Source organism: Cryptomeria japonica, chromosome 1 (assembly GCF_030272615.1).
Source record: "Cryptomeria japonica chromosome 1, Sugi_1.0, whole genome shotgun sequence".
Classification (NCBI taxonomy): Eukaryota; Viridiplantae; Streptophyta; class Pinopsida; order Cupressales; family Cupressaceae; genus Cryptomeria; species Cryptomeria japonica.
Window position 1 is genome coordinate 394,908,675 of NC_081405.1, and position 21,916 is coordinate 394,930,590.

Below are 21,916 nucleotides of genomic sequence, written 5' to 3' on the forward strand. Positions count from 1 at the left end.
TCCTATAAATAGCAACCTCAATGATCTAAATCAAATAGTTGTATAATGCTGTGCAAAAGATACAAAATCTTTCCTCTCATTCTTCTTTAGGCCTTTTCCATCAACCTGTTTCACATCGAAGATGGTGAGAGCTATAAGAATCGTCATTCTTCAAGGCATATTTGCTCTTACGTTAGTCTTTTGTTAATGATCATAAATGGGGTTAATTTTTGTCAAGATAATGTTTCCTTTTCCAAAAAGTCTTACATCACATAGACTTGCGAATTTATCTGTAACAAAGGCCTTTTTATTTCTTTGTTATTGTTTGTGCACATATTTAGGTGAATGCTCCATTTGTTTATCCACTTGACATTTTGTTTCATCCAGGATTTGATTCTCTTATTCAAGATACCTTTATTGGCAGTCTTATGGCATTAATATGTCTCAATTTGTTTAACTTGTTTAAGATAACTTATGAGACACACCATAAATCTGGCTTTGATAGGAAAGATTCTCGTTTCAGCAAGAAGAATTTCATAAGGGACCGAGTTTTGAGTTTGAATTTGTTTGTGATCATGTGCTTCTGAATCCTCTCTATTTCCTTCCATTTTACCATTGAAGTGCTGCTAGCCTATAATTTATATATGTAATGAATCATTGCAATAACTAAAAGCCTAAAAAGAATCTGCATAATTTTCCAGCCTCATAACTCCATCACCTTGCTTCTGTTTTGCTAAGCATATATGTAATATCCCCCTTAATTTTTTCCCAATTTTCTCTACAGTTACATTCAACACAACACTTGTTATGGTTAGGAAATGAAAACCAAATGCTGCTGAAAGTAACCCTCCACTTTCTGTTCACCGAGAGCCCAATCTGGGAGGGTGAGAGAGCATACAGTGTTGAGGGGATCGTTAGATGCCAATAATGGAAAATGATTACAATCTTTGGGCGGCAAGCCAGCCCCTTCCGCTTATACAACGGGATATTGAAAACTATGCAATCACTTGGCGGTAAACCAGCCAAGGACAAGCCAAAGAACTGAAGAATGCAATCACTCAACCGCTTGTGCAACGGGAGGACTAGAAATAGAAATTAATATCAACTCCACCGCTTATTCAGCGGGAGGACATAATTACAAACTCAAGATAGGCGGCCAAGCCTGCCTCTTCCACTTATGCAGTGGGAGCCAACTAAGAAATCTGAAAGATGGCTGTTAGTACTACTAACCAGCTTTACAAATTCATTACAAAATTTCTGAATATAAGAAATATTACTAATCTAAGATAGGCGGCTGAGCCAGCCTCTTCCACTTATGTAGTGGGACAACAGAAAGCCAAAATGTTGCTGTTAGTACTACTAACCAGCATTACAATAAATATGAAATTTGATAGCCAAGTGCTGATTATGAGCTGACAACTGCAACAACACCTCCAATCATCATCTAACCACCCAATCTACTCACTCTCAAAAGCACACCCAATGACCAACTTTCGAAAATCTGATAGTTATGACAGCAAGCTGGAAATGCATAACCAGCAACACCAAAACACACCAAAATGCTCCTAACTCTTTCAAAACCCACTCAAATCACCCAACAACACACACAAACTGATAATAAGCATATAGCGATTGAGAACCAACAAGAAAACAACAACAATATAACCCCAAACACTCAGCACGCAACCCAATGCACTCCTTAACAAAAACGTCTAAGCTGAAAAGTTCAATTTGCAATTAAAATTTGGAAACTCAATACTAGGGGCTATAAACTTACAAATCTTATCACTGGGAGCATAGAAATCTTTAGAGCCAATATCAGAATCAACAGGAGCTCGCACAGGAAACTAGGAGTGAAAATACGCTTCAGCGATGATGCCAACCAGCAACCTGGAAACACACAAACTTACACCAAAAACAAAAAACCAACTGAAGCAACCATTCCCAACACGCTCTATCTATTCCTCTGAGTGAGAAATAGTCTCTCCGCAGCTAGGTGCTATCTCTCAAGCACGAAACTAACATAGTAGGCTAGGAAGCTTACAACTTCAAAGCACGAATCTGGCACCATTCCGGGAGCACTTCGTTATACAAATTTTCATGGACGCCAAATGAGAGCCCAAGGCCTGTATTTATAACTTTTTGCTAGCCAAATTCAAATTCAAATGCTCTCCAAATGCGCCCAAACCAAATGCCTTTCCATTTCATCCACATTTGGCATTGCATTTCATTTCATTTCCTTGCACAAGTTCGCCCAACTCACATTCACCCAAAATCGCCCATTTTAATAAATATAAGTGTTATAAAATAAAGTGTAAAGTGGGCGCCCAACTATGACTTCCAAATAAAAAATATTACCAAGGCAATATACATTGAAAATTGCCCCATTTGCCTTGAGTTATAATTTAATTATTAACACCATGACGACCCCCTTGAAGTCATGCAAATTTCGCCCAAATAGACTTAGGATAAAATTAATATTTTCTCTCCTCCTAAGTTGTCCATCCATAAAATAATCAAATATTAATACCTCATGCCTAAGGTATTAATATAATAAAAATACCTTCTCAAATATTGATTATTGCCAAATTGAGCCGGAGACTGAAGTGCTAGAAATCACCAAAACTGAATTGAGTTGGAGCTCTGAACTGAACTGCTAAAAATAGTCATCTGAGTGAATACAGGATCCTGCCAAAAATAATACTGCTAGAAATAGCCACTGAGTTGAGTTGCAGAATCCCTGCCAAAAATAGTACTTACTATAAATAGCATACTGCTAAAAATAGTAAGTGTTTCCAAAGTGATTTTAACCACATTTTGAGCAGCTGCCAAACTTACTAAAAATAGTAAGTTCTGAAAAAGGTCCTCAGATTGGTTTGCATGTTATACCATCGCAGAGCTCTCAGAAAACCTAGAAAAACCTAGAGAACTCAACTGCTTCTGCCTCCACTTACTAAAAATAGTAAGTTGGTCAAACTCCATAACTTGCTATGCATGTACCCTCACTGCGAAGCTTTTTGAAAACCCATAAGGAATCCAGAATCCAAACTGACAAATTCCAACATGTAAGCCTTTGAAACTGCAGAAACATCCTCCCAGAGGTAGGAAACCCTAATTTCTGCTTCCGACTAGCCTATGGGTCTCCGAAATAGGCTAATGGTCCCCGAAACAAACTAGAGCAGAAAAGGGGACATTACAATATAATAGCCACTTTCTACCCTCCCAAAATTTGTTACCATCTGCAAGTATCCCATTTGAGCTTCTTGTTAAAGTCAATGCCAAGGCATTTGTACTTTGTTACTTCTTCTAGAATAATCCCTTCAAAATATAAGTTGAGCTACCTTTTCTTCCTTTATTGGAGAAGATCATGATCATTATCTTGCTGGTGTTGACTTGCATATCTAGCTCCTTGCAAAATTGCTCTAAGGCATATAAATGCTCTTGTAACTCTTGCACAGATCTAGCAATCAAGATGAGTTCATCGGTGAATAGGAGAAGCCTCACAACATAATCTCCTAAAATAACACAGTCCCCACTTTGCATATTTAGCCATTCTTCTAGTCTGTCAATATAAAGACCAAAAAGCACAGGGAAAAGAGGGCACCTGTATTGTTCAAAATGGTGATAAATTACATCAAGGGCTTTAGTTGAAAGGACCTTTTGCAAACTTCTGAAGAGTGGACGAAGGGTATGCAAAATGATTTTTTTTGTGTTGCAATAGAATTTTGTGGATTTTCACAAGAATGGAACCCCCGACACTCCCAAAAATTTCATTGTGCCTTGGTTTTATGTTGACATCGACTTATTAACTATTCATCACACACTCATTGTTATTGCTTATTTTTATGGGCACAGATGAAAAATATGTTTGATAGGCTGCTGTAGGACTGGCTTCGAGTGACTTAAAAAAGAGTAAACTAAAAATAAATGGCAAATAAAGTCTCTAAATTTTATGAGAAAGAATATAAAAAAGTGAAAATTGACTATTATGTAGGAATGGTGACTGTAGAGCCTACTTTGGAGTGGCTGAAAAAGTATTCAAACACTGGCTGCAGCCTGCAGATTGTATCCCCTTTACCTAATTTCGTCTTGTTAATTGCTATCCTGCCTCTTTTAAAAAACCTGCTGCTGAAACTGTCATCCAGCTGGGAGCAAATACTGAAATCCTCTTAACTTGTGGTGGGCCAAAAAAAAATCTTATATTTTTGTTGAAAGGCATTTAGGGTTGCATAAGGGGTGTGGGAGGGATTTGTGGGTCCTCCATGCCCCTTTTAAAACTGTTTGTTTAAATAAATGGCAAATATTAATTTAATAAAAGTAGGCACAATTTTTTCATTTTATTTATTGATTCCTAATCTCCATGAGGAATGTTGGGATGTCCCCATGATGGTTGAGTGTCCCTAATTGCCTAGGAAATGACCAAACATCCACCAAATGTTTAGAACTATTACACTGTGTTAGGGATCTTCTTGGGTTCAGAAAAAATGTGGGGACAGCCAAGGGACGTCCCATGCCATTGTGCATCCTGGGGACACCAACTTGAGAGCTGGGGATGCATCCTCATGTTACATAGAAAAATATACATGTATTTATTTATTTATACATCTAGGGCACATAATATAATTTCAAAAATATTTATATATTTTATGTCTCTTTTTTGATAATGTTGCGAGGGTTCTGTAGAGGGGTCCTCTCCAAGAATCTAGCCATTAATTGGACCTTGCCTGGACCACAATAGGGGATCCATGCCCATCCACTAACAAACAACAATCTAAGCCCATGGGCTTGGTGGCAGCAGGGGCATAAGACCCATGAATCCATTGACCTGGTAGGGGTTTAAACTTAGGTGGGCTAATCGCTAAGCAACAATGCCACCCTCTAGCAATGTACTATGCCGTTAACAAATTTTAAATTATTTATTTATATGTATATTAGTTTATATCATTTATTTATTTTTATTACATTTGTCTTTAGTGATTTAAAATTTAAATATGCGCTTGTACAATTTTCTCTATGTTCTATTCTTTTCACAATATTTGTATATTTTTTCATAAATCCTAAACCAGAATTGGCACCAAACAGTGTGTGCTAACATATCTAGATTTACCAGATGCACACCAAATATAGGCTTATATGTGAATGCATCTGGATATAATATCCATGCTGTAGTGGGGATTATCTTGTCTGTATCTGTATAAGTTTCTAGACAAGGTAGGGAAAGTGTTTGGTAATGCTACATTTTTGTAAATCAGGATACATTTTATACTATGGGGTCAACAAACTAGGGTTTTATGCTATAAAATCTTTAGGCACATTGAAAAGCATGGGACTCATCACGGGGTTTAACTTGGACTCATATATGGTGTTAAGTTCCCAATTGTTGCTTCCTGGGGAACCTGATTCTAATGCTATACAGAGCCTATTGTTGAATCACAAAGGTGCTGCTTCCGTGCAGGGAAACTCTGTAGTATCTCAATGGTGACATGATCTTTTACAAGGGCCCTAAAATTAAATTTCAAGGACTAATCTTTACAGAGGCAGCAGAGTCTTCAATTGTGGAAAGTGCTAATTTCTGTCTGAGCTCATCAATGTAAATAAGTTCTACTTTTCTTGAGTTTTTTGTTTGTCTAACAAGCCCATGTGCCAATGCAGGGAGCTGGATACTACAAGCCTAGATTGAAGTAACTTTAGGATAGATGATTTTATGATTTTATATGTTTTTGAGGTTCTATTGTTTATCGTTGACAGAGAACTAGAGATCTAAATATTAAATGCATACAGATCTTCACAGATTTTTTTGGTCAATGGTAATAATTTTATATTGCTTCCCATTATGATTCTTTCACATATAGATGGATGGAAACGTTCTTTAATTTTCTACTAATTCAGATTATTACAACTGTGGTAATTGACAATTGAAGGGATTGGAGAGATGACTTAAATAGACACATGCATTTGTCTTAACTATATTCTTAAACAACGGCAAATGTCCATAATGGCCAAAAAGAGTGTCTCACTTCAATTCCCTTTTGGGATAGTTTTTCTGTAAATCTCTTTTAGGTGGTCTGGGTGTATATTCCTTCAGTGAAGAGTGTATTGTGGTTTTAAAACTTCTGTCAGAACTGTTTAATAAACCAAAAAAGACTGCTTTCTAAACACAGTTTATTAGGAAATTTTGCAGAGTTCAAACAATGATATGAATTACCACTCTCATCTCTCCATTGCATTTTTCCAGATACGTCCAAATTTTTATGATGCATGGTCCAATCTTGCTAGCGCTTATATGCGAAAAGGAAGGCTCTCGGAAGCAGCAGATTGCTGCCGTCAGGCACTGCACCTAAATCCTCGTTTGGTAAGTATGTTAGTCTTAACATTTTCTTTATTGGTTTTGATGCTGTGGTATTTGTTTTTGCTAAGATCAATTGGTTATTTTAATGTAGGTTGATGCTCATAGTAACCTTGGTAATTTGCTTAAGGCACAAGGATTAACACAACAGGTGAGTGCTATGGTTTTGTTTAAAATACTTTCAGAATCTGTAATGCTTTTAAGTTCACAAATTATCTCTCATGCATGATCATTCAATTTTCATTGAAGATAATTGGCATGTGTACAATGTGGTACAATATGTGGTTCTTCTTCTGACGACCACCTTAGAATTTCATTAATGAATACATCAATACAAATTTAATAATTTCCAGGAACAGTCAGCTGAAGTAAAAGTTTTAAGATTGACAACCATAAGTTCCTGCTTGGGTAAAATGAATAACCTATACTCTTACATTAATGTTTGTAGGCCGAGGCAAGCAAAAAAAAGGTAAATTTTCAACTAAATTGTGAAGTGATGGGCTAAGGTGGGACATCATGAGAACATCTAATAATTAAATTCACGCTGAACATTATTAAATAATACATATAAATCTAGGTTAACTAAATAAATGCAAGCAATAAGTACATATTCTTCGTCACAATGTTCATGTTCAAAAACTCGTGATTAAATTCAACTAATAAAACATTATTATATCAAATTTAAATATATTAAAATATAAATAATCTTTTTACCTAAATATTTTAAATATTAAATATGTCAAATTTAAATATTTAATATACTAATAATTGAAAATCTAAACTAAATATTTAACATTCTTTTAATGTGTAAAATTTAAAAATAAAAAAGAAAATAAAAGCAATTGATACATATTTAATGTATTACATTTTATAAAAAAAACAAAAAACAAACTAAAACCTTTTATAAAAAACAAATAGTGAGTCAAGGCTTAAACAAACAATAAAAATGTTGCTCTTGAACTCTAAATCCCTTTGGTGTTGAGCGGGGCAACTCTTCCACAATGGGACAATGGCAGATTTAGGGTATGTTGAATGTCACAAAGGAAAATCACCAAATGGGATGGTGAAATTTTCCGAGCCAAATTTTTTCGTTTGTACAAATTACAAATTACATTCAATGCACCCGTTAAGGTTAGAAGATAAACCAAAACGTGCTGAAGCAACTCTAACCAGAATGTACACCAGGATCCCGTTGTGGGCAAGGTGTGAGCATTGGTCAGAGGATCTAAAACAAATTGCTTATGCAGTAACTCTAACCAAGAATGGCGCCGATGATGGCGAGCATATGGTCAGAGGATCTTCTACCCTAAATGCTGAAAGGGAACTCTACACCAAGTATGTGCTACCCAATCCAGAATGGAGTGAGGGGCGACCATATGGCGGAGTGATTACAAAACAATGCTTGAAAAGAAATGCGGAAGCTGGAAATACTCAACACCCAGAATGTGCTTGCTAACCCAGAATGGGAAAGTAGCTACCATAGGGCGGAGGTCAATTAAATACAATATCAAATGCTGAAAGTAAGAAGAGCATTACAATTTGATAAAGCAAGATTTTACTCTGCTGTCAGTACTACTGCCAGCTTACACTATGAAAGATGAAATCTTGCAAACAATACGTATCAGCATATAAATAGAGAGGTACAATATTAATGAATTCCTTTGCTGAGAAGTAAGATTAACGGAAATGGCAATAAACAGATCCAACCTTTTCTCCAGACTTGAATAAATCTTCAATGAAGCATTCCCATCGCTTTCAAAGAACTTTCACCACCATCGAATAAAGATATTGCAGATTTCTCCAAACTGATTTAACAGACCTGCACCTTTCAACAAATAACCAGCAACATAGGATTCCTTTGAAATGCTCGGAACTCACTCTTTACTCATTCAAAATGCTTGATATCAATTGCAAAACTCTAATAGAAAGGAGGCGCTCAGACTAAGAACAGAAAACAGACTTAAAAAGCATCTAACACTCAATGCACAATTCCCAAGACAGCAAAGGTACAACCCAGCTGGAAAGGGCGATTTCTCTTTTAAAAATCTGATGCTTCACAAATAAATCTACAAATTGGCACACATGGGCGCCTTTCCTATATGGAAGGGAATATGCAATACCCGCAACGAATTTCTTTGTCTTTTTTGATTTATGAATTAAACATCCAATCTGCTGAAGCTAACATGCAAAAACCAGGAACTTCTAATATGCAAAAATCAGAAACTAAGAACTACAATGCTGATTACAATGCACAAATTTCAAGGAACTCACAAACTAGACTAAAATCACCACTAGTTGTTGTCTTACAAACAAGAAGCGATGCCCGAGCTAGGAGGCCTTCATTCCTCGAAGCAAACCCAGAGCCAAACCGGCAACATAACAGTACTGTAGACCAAAGATGTGAAATGATGCTCAAAGTCTTCCTTTTATAACTTCCTGTTGACTTCACGAAACCCTAAAATCCACTTCAATATCCAAACCCTAATCCTTTCTCCAAGATGGCATCCTTTTCCTTTCAAGCTTAATATTGATATTTTAATTAAATTCAATACCTTGATAAATGCGCCCACATTAAGCTTGCTTTGACTTTGGAAATTAATAAAATAATCTTTAATGAAGGCGCCACCCTCAAAAAGCCCACTTTTCAAAACAACATAAAGTCAATAGACTAGGCCAAGGGGTCAACGTTCGAATATAATATTAAAACGTGACCTTTTAATTAAATATATCAACTTAACTCTTCAATCATGCCCTGAAGCCAATAATGACCAAGTCAAAGATCAGGTCTGAGAAGGGGACATTACAGATGGACACTAATGTTGCCTCAACCCACTATGTACTTCCTCTAGCCTGTGGTGCTAGGGTTTTTGTAATGCTTTCTAAAGGGAAAAATTGTGATTTAAGGCTTCTACTTCTTTTGAGCTTGGTCTGTCAATAGTGGTTTTGGCTTCTGTCCTTTGGTGCAAGGCTTGCATTTCAATTACTTGCAGTCTTGTGAAACATGATGTGAGTGTTGTTTTCATAGGAAAAATCTGAAAAAAGCATAATAAAAAAATCCTAACCACTTTTTGCATATGATTTTCAGGTCGCAATGTAATGAATTGTTAAGGGTTATGTTAAGTTTGCCAAATTTTGAACTTCATGGCTTAAATTATGTGAAACCTATGACACAGTACATATCTAAACCCACATACATACATATATAATTGAGAATCTGATCCTTGGGAAAACCTCAACCAAAAGTATTGCAGAGATAATATAAAACGTTGAATTTGAGTAACTATTTAGCCCTATTGAAAGCAGCATCGCAACATTATTTTCTGCTGGTGGTAGTTGAAGATAAAGGTTTTAGATCCACAACGAATGGATGGGTATAATGTCCTTGTTGCGGTGGTGTGGATTCCCATTGGACGTGTTCCCAAGGTTGGGACCCACCTGCGATTGGGCAGCCACATGTCCACAAGGGGGATTGCTCCAAGCACGCTAGTGGGGACGAAAACCTCACCCTTAATGCCAATGGGTGCTATTCACTAACAGTCTAAGCTTTTGGCATAGTAGTCACGTAACTTGGTATCAGAGTTGTGGTCTTGAAGTCAAGCCCTGCAAACTGTGGTGGGCTGTAATGTCCCTACTGTGGTGGTGCGAATTCCCAAGGTGTGTATCTAGGGCTAGAACCCACCCATGATTGGGCAGTTGCGTGTCCATGAAGGGGCCCACCTTCGAACTCTCTATTGGGATGAAAACCTCACCTTTAATGCCAATGAGCACCTTTTGCTAATAGTTCGGGCTTTTGGTGTAGTGGTCATCTCTATCATGTCGCCTTTCACTTGAAGGCTGACCTCAGCCTCACAATAGTGTTTTTTAAAACTTAGTATTAGTATATTAATTTATAAAAAGAATAAAAAATAAAAATATGAATATTAAATTTCAAAATGTGTGCTAACTTTTGGGCCCTTGCACCCTATATCCTACAGGTATATATTTAGCTACTGTTGGCTGGACACTTCATCAGGAATTTGGTATGTTTTTTGGGAGCAATCCTAAAGTGGTGCTAGCTGGGATGCAAACCCTAGCTGCACCTCAATGTTGGGACAGAAACCCCTAGCTATATCCTACCAGTTCCATTTGAATTTTACGATGATTAGAAAATTCTGAGTTTAACCTAGCTTAAATGACTTTTGCTTGATCACCATCTTTGCAGTTTGAAGAGAAATCACCCACCAGTCAGGCCATAGGTCGTCGCTACTGCCCAGCTGGAGGATTTCTTGCTGATTTTGATCACACAGTGTAGGGAGGACTTGTTAGAGATTATTTGGCCCACGCTCCAGGAGCTAGGGTAGTAAATTCAGGGACTTGTTGGAGATTATTTGGCCCACACTCCAGGAGCTAGGGCAGAAAATTCAAGGAATAGAGCAACAAATCAGGATTTCTACAACAGTTAGGTCACCTGATCTGTGATCCGCCAATCCTAGAAGACGCTCTAGCTACTGTCACCACTGTTCTTGCACCAGTTCTTACGTCATATTAGTTCGCAATCAGATGGTGGTTATCATTATGGTTTAAAACGTCAATCAGGAATACCTGTAGTGTAGCATCAACACCAGACTTAAGGCATAACCACACTCCTTTTCTAAGGCAGTGCAAGGGAGTTAAGCTAGACACGGCAGCCCTGGAACTGCAGACCTAAGCTGCCTTAGCAGTCAAGTTGGATGAAAATTAGAGCTAGGTTAGTTATTGGTATTCTATTTCCATGTGGTCTTCATACATTTGATTATATTATTTCCTCTATTTAATTTTTGAGTGAAGTCTCCTAGTGTTTGCTAACCCCCTGGGTCTATAATTTCTGATTAATTATGCTCAGTACTGTAATGATTTTCATTATAAGAAGAATGACAGTGGTTTTCAAAATTCTCTATTTTGCAATGCATTGTTATTGAAGCTCTGAAATCTATAAAATTAGGAATCTTTGATAACCTAAGTCAGGTATCTTACAATGGGCATCTCTTACCCAACCCAATGCTATCTCCATATAATTGAAAATTTCTTTCAAGGACCTAGAGATATGACAAAATTTGTCTATATACATACATACATATTTATTATATATACACACAGATATGTGTATGTGTGTATATATAATTGAAATCTGTTCGCTAGGAAATCTTCAATGATTGACATTCCAGAGATGATATAAAACCTTAAATTTGAGTAGCTGTTTAGCTTTATTGAAATTTCTACCCCAACATTTTTTCCACCTGTTATTGTTGAAGTGTAACGTCCCCCAATTGGTTTTAACCTATTTATGCACAAAATTAACAATTCCAACAATATAATTTATCCTTTACCAATTAATCATCAATAATTCAGCTTCAAGAGATAATGAACAAATACATAGATTAGTGAACACGTATATTAGGATAAGCATTATGACTAGCTAACTATCTTATAACCAATCATAACTTAGTTCCGTAGGAATCTCAAAAGGGAGCCAGTAAACTGCCCAACCCAACTAATCTCAAGAGCACACCACACCCAAATCATGGCAACTTGCCTTTTATCCCACAACAGTAGGAACATGTTGACGTGTTTTTTATGACACCTTGAATATAGAATAAAATACTAAGTATTCTATCCTCTCTTGAACAAGGAAACCTTATATGCTAAATATTGCGATCAAGTAAGGGTACCCCAAGGTTTCTTTAGTTAGGTCTTGACATGCAAATCGGATAGTCTCAATGAAATGATGTGATATGCCGGTATTACGCTTTTGGAGACCTGCTGGAACTTGGAGACTAATCTACCCAAACAAAGAAATATCAAAAGAGAAAGGGTTTAGAGAAACTAATTTAATACCTAAGAACAATGATAATAATGGATGATGCTCAGATAGACGAATTCCTCAAACCAAGCTTTGCTTCGCCATGATAACAACTACACAAAACTTATGTGGTCTCCAAAGGTAATGAATGATTTTCATATCGTAAACATCCATCCAAATACCCAATATTGGCACAATCCAAATGAATAATCAAACTTAGCAACAATAATTAGGCTCAAGCTAACTTCACATTGTAGCTTACAATCGGCAAATCACAAAAAGTATGAACCAAGGAATCCATCTCATATCATCACATTTCTCCATCAAGATCAATGAACTTTAACTAAATCTGAAGAAGTAGAAACCATGCAACTTGTAGAAACAACACATAAAGATCCATGATATCTTCAATGAAATCATATGTTTATTCTACCATAGTCTTGGCAACAATTTCTGATCTTCTCTTCCTACTTTACTTCGACTTGCTACTATATTACTTCTCTTGACTATTAACTATTAACCCTTTACAAATGATAAGGCAAAGCCTTTTATAGACTTTCAATTACAATTCAAGGGCCTAGATTGATTTGAAATCAATGGCCAAGATTTGGACAACAAAACCCTAATGTAGGGTAGTTATAACTAACACCTCTTTGACCAATGAGATCATTACAACATTTTGGATACGTCTTTCTTTGAATGTGGACCAATGAGAAATGAGGTTAGGTACATTGAATTTAGTGCCCTCCACATGTGTAGTTGTTGACGATTTTAAGGCACACCCTTGAAGAAGTATATTGTTGGGTCCTACTTCTCAAGAGACAAAGAAACAACTAAAGGAAGAGAAGAACGAGGACACATGGTACTTCTGCATTGATTCAAAAGATTTAAGGCTCAACAGCCTACCAAATTTGCAATCATCGACAATTTTCCAACAGTATGATCCAATGGTCAAAGAATCTCCACAAATAACTTAAGCAAAGAGCTGTAGAAAATGGAACCAATCTGCATGTCAACCTCCCATAGAACCTGAAGGAAAAGAAGGTTTAAAGTCAACTTTTGAGCTATGACTGTTGTCTATTTTGAATTGGGCCTCCATTCACCATTAGATATAAGGCACGTTTCTTTGGAATTGTTTTTTTTAATGGGCTTCAAGCCTAGAGTGGTCTTGGCATTTTGTGTCTAAACAAACATATTCAATTATAATGATTTTGGAGCATCTAGTTGGAGTTCAAGCAAGAAATGGTTCTGAATGGAGAAAGATTGACCTTTGATTGGGCATTTTTGAAGATTATTTGGTGAGATTAGTGTCCACATTTATGTGTCTTTTTGATTGATTTGTGTGTTCTGGAATGATGCATGTGGCACGTTCATTCCATCAGCCTTTTAGTTTTATATATAGAATATGTTTTTATAACTCTTCAGAGTTCCAATAGTTTTAGCATTTTACTTCTGTAATCTATTATCTAGCCTTCAAGGTCCTACGTAATTTTGTATACAGAGCTTGTGGGCATCCCATCCACTGCTGGTCTGAAATTATGTGTGATTGTTAATCTATTACCAATATCGATCTCCTCATCTGGACATGACTTATTTGCTTCTGTACCATTTGTAGAGCAGTTTATCTTTTGTGCTATCTTATAATGTTGGGAGGACAATTGATGAACTTAATAGTGCATCTATAATATCCCGGACTCAGATAATGCTTCAAATCTGATTTGGGTTTTGATTTTTGCTGTTGTTCTGTTTCAACATAATGTAATATTGCAACATGCAAACATGCAGATTGAGCATGCAAGATGAACGATATAGATTTCCAATAAAACGAATCAATGAAATACAGAGAATCTAAATAAGTCAATGGGTATTCTTTTGATAAAGAAATGTATTGCTGTTTAGAAACACATGCTGCTGTTACAAATCAGAAAATGCATAATGCCATCATGTAACTCATACCGGAATGTCTCCATACATAAGATATCTAACGTACTGAAAAATCTGCAAGATAGATCATCTAATCTCCATGAAAACTGAACAATGATGTGCAACGGTGATTCCTCAGATGAATTCACCAAGGGAGCTAATCTGGGTTTTCTTCCAAGTAGCCAAAACCTCCAGGGTTTCAATCCTAGTGTTTGCTGAACCCGCAAGCTAAAGTTCTCAAGCTCTCAAGGAAAAGTTTCTTCCAAAATAATAAGTCGAGAATGAATCCTCATTGCACTTTTTTTCTCCTTTTATATTTCTTTTCCTTTTTGGAAGTAATACTTCATTTTATTTCTTATTTCTTTACTATTCCCTCCAAAACTGACTTGACTTTATAATTTGTTATTGACATTATTATAAAGTCACTTTATAAAATAAAGTATGACCAACTGCCAATTAATTAAATATAAATAATCCCAAGGACTTGGGACTATTTAGCATTGAAATAATTAATTTATTCCCTTGCATCAATCTAATTAGCCTATGGGAATAAAATAGGTTAATAATCTCTCCTAGGAGATCACTTGGAGAAAGGGGACATTTCAATCCTCCCTTCCTTGGATTGCTTGCCCTGAAGCAATTGCAAAGCTGGATGCTGAAGTATCATCTTACCCTCCCATGTAGCATCGTTCAAAGGCAAATCTCTCCAACGCACCAAATACTCTCTTCCCTCCCTCATATCGTGTATCTTAGCAGGAATCAAAAGCAATCTACCCTCCTCATCCAAGGGTGGCAACTCTAGGGAAGCAACAACATGTGACAAATAGCTTTCTTCAAGCAAGACACATGAAAGACATTGTGCATCTTACTTTCAGAAGGTAGCTCTATCTCATATGCTACTCCAATCCTTCTCAGAACTCTATAGGGACCATAAAACTGAGGCCTGAGTTTCTTTGCACCGTTCTGTTGATGTGTTTTTTAGGCACCTCGAACATTGCATAAAATACCAAATTATTTTACCCTCTCTTGAACAAAATCACCTTAGATGCTAAATATCAGATGAACGAAGACGATTCCAAGGTTTCTAATATAAGTTATTGACATGTGGGTAACTCAATGGTGAATGTGATTTTTCTGTTTACACAAAGGGACTTACGTAATTGTTCTAAAGATTCAAACTTATCGTGAATGGAAGTAGGTTTGCCAATGATTTTCAAATGACTTTTGCAAAAGAGGAAGGGTTTATAAGTTCTATTCTAATCCTATCTTAAACCTAGAATGCAAGAGATAGTGAATGATTCAATGAAATTCAACTAGGCTAGGTTTTGTCATCAAAGAACAACTCTACACAAGCTTAGTGCAATCATCTAATGTAATTAATAGATGTTCAAATTCATACTAACGACATTAACATCATCAATTTGATGTATATCAATGAGCAAGCACAAATTGAAGTAAAGTTCAAATTTGATTCCAATTGACCACACAAGGCAAACTTACAATTAGCAAGAAGCTAGTGGTATGGATAAAATGAATTTTTTATGAATGCACTTAACAATTTCTTTCATTCAACTAAAAATAATTGAAAGCAAATTCTAAATTAAATTTGGAGGAATGAGAACCACACAATGCTTCAAAATCTCAATAAAATCACCAAGTTTCAATGATTAAATTCAATCTAGCAGCATATAGGCGGCAATTCTAAAAAATCTCTCTTACGAATGAGAGGAATGGGGCTTATATAGTTTCCAACTAAAATGAATGGCCAAGTTTCATTTAGAATCACAGGCCGAAATCATGCCAACATTGCCCTAATTAGGGTTTACATAAAAAAGGAATAAAAAATGGGGTCCAATGGGATGACACCTAGTCATCAAGTAGGTAATCTTCTAGAAGATTCCGACCTGCATCTCTCTCTCTAGCTGCATTCTCAATGAATCTAACTAAGACCGGGTTGAGTTCCTCCATTGTAACATTTGGTAGGCCTTCTTGTTGCAAATCAATCACATCCAAGGCATCTGAGCAAACATCGAAGATGCTTTCCCAATCTTGCATAAGCTTTTGCAAGTTGTTGATGTGAATCATGAGAGAAGCCAAATCATCTAGTTGATTCTTCCTTATAGATTCCAGTTGTTTGAAGTAAATAAACTTCATTTTCTCCTTCAACTCTTCCAAATTCAAACTGTTGGAAGCGTGGACATCTTGTCCCAATAATCTTCAATAGATGTGAGGATCTTAGATTGTATCTCTTTTATTGATCCCTCCATCTCCATGCACTCTTGTTTTGCACGATCAAACGCTGACTTCCTCATGGCCAAAGAACAATACCATCTGTGGAAATCATGCACATTACCTTCCTGAACAACTCCCTTCTGGATCAATGTAGAAGTAGGAATCCATTTCAACACCTTGAGGCAAGGAATAGTCTTTTCTTGCAATGGTTGGAAATCTTCCCATGCTGCCTCCAAGTATTGCATCCTGAATATGAGCATCGTTGTCTTATCATATGCTTGGACGAATTGGGCTAGGAAATCATCCGCTTGCATCAAAACATCTTCTATCCATTTTCCAACCTCTTGATATGTATTCTTCATTGCCTCATGATCAAAGGGGGGTCCATGAGCAATAGCAATAAGTGAGACAAATGTAGGATCCTCACACCTTATTTAATTCAACCCTTCATATACTCCTTGAGTCTCCTGTTCTCAATCTCTAGCATCTCTTTCTTTTCGTCAACCTTATTCAACCGTACCTCAATTGCCTTGGTGGTATCATTCAACATTTGAAACTCTTGCTGCTTTGTAGCAGGGTCCAAGGTCAATTGTGGTAACCTGATAATCCATAGGAGTGATCACATATCTACTCTTATCACTTGTCGAGACAACCACTTGTGCAATGCGTGCTCCTGTATCATCTCTATTAATCGTAGAGAACTTCTTCGCCTTCTTCTCCTCCTTTTCTTTACCAATCCGGGCTAGGAAGTCATCAATATCTTGAGTGGGCTGCACCTCTATCACTTTCTTTTTCTCCATGTTGCTCAACAACCAATAGGGAATTGTAGAGAATTCAATCCCATCTTCGAGTTGTTGATCTTCATCAAGTCCTCTCAAGGCTGAATTAACCTCATCATTTGCCTTATCCTTAATCAAATCCACCACATCATTGCCCAAATGGACCTCAAGCTGAATTGTGGGGGATCCCGATTGCTCTTTATCATCTTCATGTGGTGCCGATTGTGCTGATGCATATTCATCTTGATCATTCTCTAGTAGGATTTCTATGTCGGAACCCTATTCGGACTCATTGTCCTCTATCATATCATTCTCCTTCATGAATGAGGAACTCATTGTAGATTGAGGAGTGTTAGACTTATGTTTCGTGTGCCATGTCTCCTGGCTAACAATATCCTTGCCTTTCGTTTGTGATCCTCCAGGCATACTGTTGGTTGAAAATTTTGTACACTTGGGGAAATATACAAAATTGTGGTTTCAACCACAGTCTGTGAGTAAAAATCTCCTAATTAAGGGAATGCTCCCCCTATCTATCTACAACTTAAAATTAAAATAGGATGAGACAATAGGCTTTCTTCTTCTTTCAAGAAAGGCAATATCCTTTTTTCTTCACAGAAAAGTGATAGCAATTTAACATAAAACAGCAACAACAACTTATGAAATGAAATGAGAGAAAGAAAATGAAGTTTCCTGAAAGTTCAAAGACTTCCGTCACTTCCTTCGGGACGAGACAGCAATATCAAGCTCAAAGTCTTGAATATGTGAAGTCCTATCTACCCTTTTCTATACTAATGCTATCAAGAACAAATTATAGCAACACAAAGACTGAAATATCTTATTCTTTTCTACATAAAACAGTAAGAACTAGTACGAGCTCAAAGACTCGCAGCTATTTCTCACGAAATCTACTTTTAAACACTCTTAAGAATGAGTGTAAGCACAAAGTCTTACAACTCTGTTGGTGTAAATAATTATTCGCCTTGGATATTATTACACTTACTTAAGTTTACTTAGGATAATGCATTTCATAGTAGTTTGGGTATGAGACACTTGGGTGTTTGTGCCACATTGGGATAGTGTGTGTAGGAGAAATTCCACCTTTTATGGTGTTGATCTTGTTATTACACTATCATATCCACTTATTGTGGAGTGATAATTCCACCTTAGGTGGGTGATCCACCTCATGTGGAATATTATATCATTTCTCCTACCTACCCACACCTATTTCCTACCTACCCTTGTTTCTCATTGAGCCACATGTCATATTTGTGTGCTCATACATCCATATGGCCTTGCCTATATAAGCAGACCTCCATTCATTGTATGTAACTATTGAATCTTGATTGTTGATCATTTCTATTGATGAGAATACAGTTTATTTTTGTCATATATTGTGTCTCTATTTTGTACATTTCATTGAGATCTTGATCTTGGCAAAATCCAACATGGTATCAGAGCCATTGGGGCTTCATTGATTCGTTTTAAAGAGGCATTATTGCGACGTCAAGAGGCAGATCTGAGGAGCAACATCTTTTGGAGGCGTCCTAAACCAGATCCGACCCCACCATTGTGTCCAGAAGGCCGTTTCCATGAATTTTGGTTATAAATTCGGCCTATTTTGGTGATAAATTTTTTTTCCCCAATTTTGCTATAATCGTACGGATTTTCGGAATATTATTATATTTTTCGAAAAAAAAAAATTTATTTTCTGAAAAATATTTTTCAAAAAATTGAAAAAATAAAAAAAAAAATTCGAAAAAATCAAATTTTTTTTTGAAAAGAATTAAAAAAAAAAGAGGAAAAATAAAAAAAAATCAAAAAGTTTTTGGGGGGTCCGCAGACCCCCCCCCGTGACCCGTAGGTTGCAGGTTCGCTGCGTACCCTGCAGGTCCGACCGTACCCTGTCCGCTGCAGGCGCTCCGTATCTCCCGCCGGCACGGACCCCGACTCCTCTCCGGCGCCATCTTCCGCCGTCGTTGGCCGCACAGTCCGCCGCCGGCAGCCCGCGCCTCGTTCTGCCAGCACTGCGGCCTTCGACGCCCTCCGCCTCGCTCCGGCACTGTTCGTTCCGCACGGCACCACCTTCGGTGCCCGCTTCACCCGCCTCCGGCAACGCCGACCACCATCAGCGAACCCGGCCACGCAGACACAGGTCAACCAAACCGGCGAACCCGCGTCCGCCACGTGGCATGCGGCCACTGGCCCGCGGGTACCTTCCGTACAGTGACACGCAGGCCATCCGTACACACAGTCATCTACCACGTGTCTTATCCAGTCAGCAAATCCGTACGGTACGGACTACATAGTCAGCTATCCACGTCATCTGTCCGTACGGTACGGACGCCCAGTTAGAAGAAGGCGAAGTTTTTGCGACGGTCATACGGCCGTCAAATTTAACCCAGTGACTTGCTGACGTCAGCGCCACATCAGCAGGGTTTGAAAATTTTGGACCCCCCTCTCATTTGCATTTTTGATTTTGTAGTTCAACTTCAAATGGCCATAACTTGCTCATTTTTGCTCCTTTTTGGGTGCAATTTTTTTTGAAATGGGCTAGAATTTCGTGCTCTCCGCAGTGGTGAAGAAATTTTTTGATTTTGATGCACGGATTTTTTAGAAAATGCAGTTTTTGGTGACTGTACCTGAGTAATCCCAGTTTTTGCAACTTCAGAGGCTTCATTTGGGGTCATCCGACCTCCTTTTTAGGTGCCGTTTTTTTTTAAAGTGCATATTTTTTCATCTACTTTCACATGATGTTATCAGATTGATGCCATTGTAAGTAGAAATTGTACTTTCAGATCTTGGCCATTTTTGGCTCTCTTGGTACTTGTATATTTGCTTGAATCTCAGTTAGATTCATTGCACTATTGATTGAAGTCTCTTGTATATCATTTGAGAAGTTGTAAAATTTGCATCATAAGTCCACTTTGCCTTGTTTTGCAAGTGGCTCATTGTAATCGCACTAAATATAAAGTGCCAAAATCATCACTTTAGGGGGGTTACTTTGATTGAGTGAATTTGGGGGGTTTCTCTTGTGCTTTTGTGCTCTTGTGTTCTTTCCTTTTTGCTGCTATGGGTTCTTCTAAGTTTCCTCTCTTAACTCCACATAATTATGCTACTTGGAAAATTGATGCAAGGAGTAAACTTATGGAAAAAGGACTCACTCATTACATTGATGGAACTATTGTTGCTCCAGCTGATCCTAGGGCTGATCCAGTTGGTCACTTAGATTGGCTCACTAAAAATATCATGGCAATTGGTACCTTAAGAAAGTATGTATCAAAGGATCTCATTTTTTATATTGAGAAATGTACTCTAATCAAGGATGCTTGGCAAAAGTTTCAAGACTTGTATGGTCAAGTTGATGAGATTAGGGGATATCAAATTGATAGTGATCTCACCATGTTAGATCCCAAAAACTTTGATACTATACAAGATTATGTCACTAAGGCAAATGAGTTGAGGGCACAACTCAAAGATTGTGGCATTGATAAGAAGGATACTCAATTGATATTCAACTTGATAGGCAAGCTTCCACAAGAATATGCAGCATTTGTTTCTAGTTTCCAAACCCATAGGATGACAATGGGTTCAAGCTACACAATGCCTACATTTGATGCTTTCAATGAAATGTTGATGATGGAACAAACTAAGTTGATAAGCATGGGCATTCTTAAGGCTTCTAAGTCTCAAGCATTAGTGGCAAATCAAGGGAACAAAGAAAATCAAGGAAAGGACAACTCAAACAAGAAGAAATGGCAATCAAAGCCTAAGGACAAAGCACCATCTTCTCCAAAACAAGGAGATTCATCCTCTTCCAAGAGAGATAATTCACCAAAGAGAGAGAGAACTACTTGTGCTTATTGTAAAAAGATTGGTCATGAGGAGCATTGTTGCTATTCTAAGAAGATTGATGAGCTTACACATATCATCAAAAATCATAACATTGATTTGCCTAAAGTCTACAAGAAGGATGATTCATCAACTTCAACTTCCTCACATTCAAAAGGAAAAGGGCAAGCATTCATGGCTTCTACAAGTGGGAAGACTCACTCTTTTGGAACAAGAAAAGGAAAAGCTCTATGTGCTACTATCAGTCATGATTCAGAGAGATGGCTTCTAGATTCAGGGGCTTCTCATCATATGGCATCTTCGCAGTCTATGTTCTCTACATTTGAGCCTTGCACCATGCCACAGATTTTGATGGGCAATCATACATACATGGATGTGATTGGGAAAGGATCTATTGACATTGGGGATAACTCCTTCAATGATGTGTTGTGTGTACCCCACTTGACAAACAATCTCCTTTCTATCTATCAAATCACACATGGCGCAACTAAGAGAGTTGTGGAGTTCACACCTGACTCAGTTTTCATTAGAGACATGGAGACTAGAGCTATTATTGCAACTGGGGTGGTTGATCATGCATCTCGGTTATACTCCTTTTCAGATTTTGTTGATGATGATGATTTCACATTTGATGATTCTACATTTGATGATCACACTTATTGTGATGGTTCAGATTTTGAGGAGAACTTTGGACACTTGAACATGGGGATTCTCACATGTAACCCCGTTCTTGAGTCTTGCATTTCATCTCCTCATATTGATATCACATCACCTATTGCACCTGATGATGCAGATAGTGCGACAGTTTTGCCTTCATGTGATTCAGTGCAGCAGGATATTCATTGTCTTCCAGCTTCAGATTCATGGGATGATTACTTGACAGACATTGCAGGTTTGTTTGTGGAATCCTACATTGCAGATTTGGGAGACATCATTGATAACATTCATCTTCTCTTTGATGAAGATGATCCTTCTTGGATTGTTGCGAGG

The 21,916-nt window shown here is 37.4% G+C and overlaps 1 protein-coding gene across 2 annotated transcripts in view; it reads left to right on the top strand.

Annotated features, from left to right (window-relative positions):
• Window positions 1-21,916, top strand: part of LOC131070933 (probable UDP-N-acetylglucosamine--peptide N-acetylglucosaminyltransferase SEC) — a 104,035-nt gene that overhangs the window by 44,805 nt on the left and 37,314 nt on the right. For both annotated transcript variants that reach the window (XM_058006628.2, XM_058006627.2), the window contains exons 5-6: window positions 6,215-6,331; window positions 6,420-6,476. In XM_058006628.2, coding sequence (XP_057862611.2) covers window positions 6,215-6,331; window positions 6,420-6,476 — 174 coding nt within the window. The remainder of the gene's footprint in view (window positions 1-6,214; window positions 6,332-6,419; window positions 6,477-21,916) is intronic.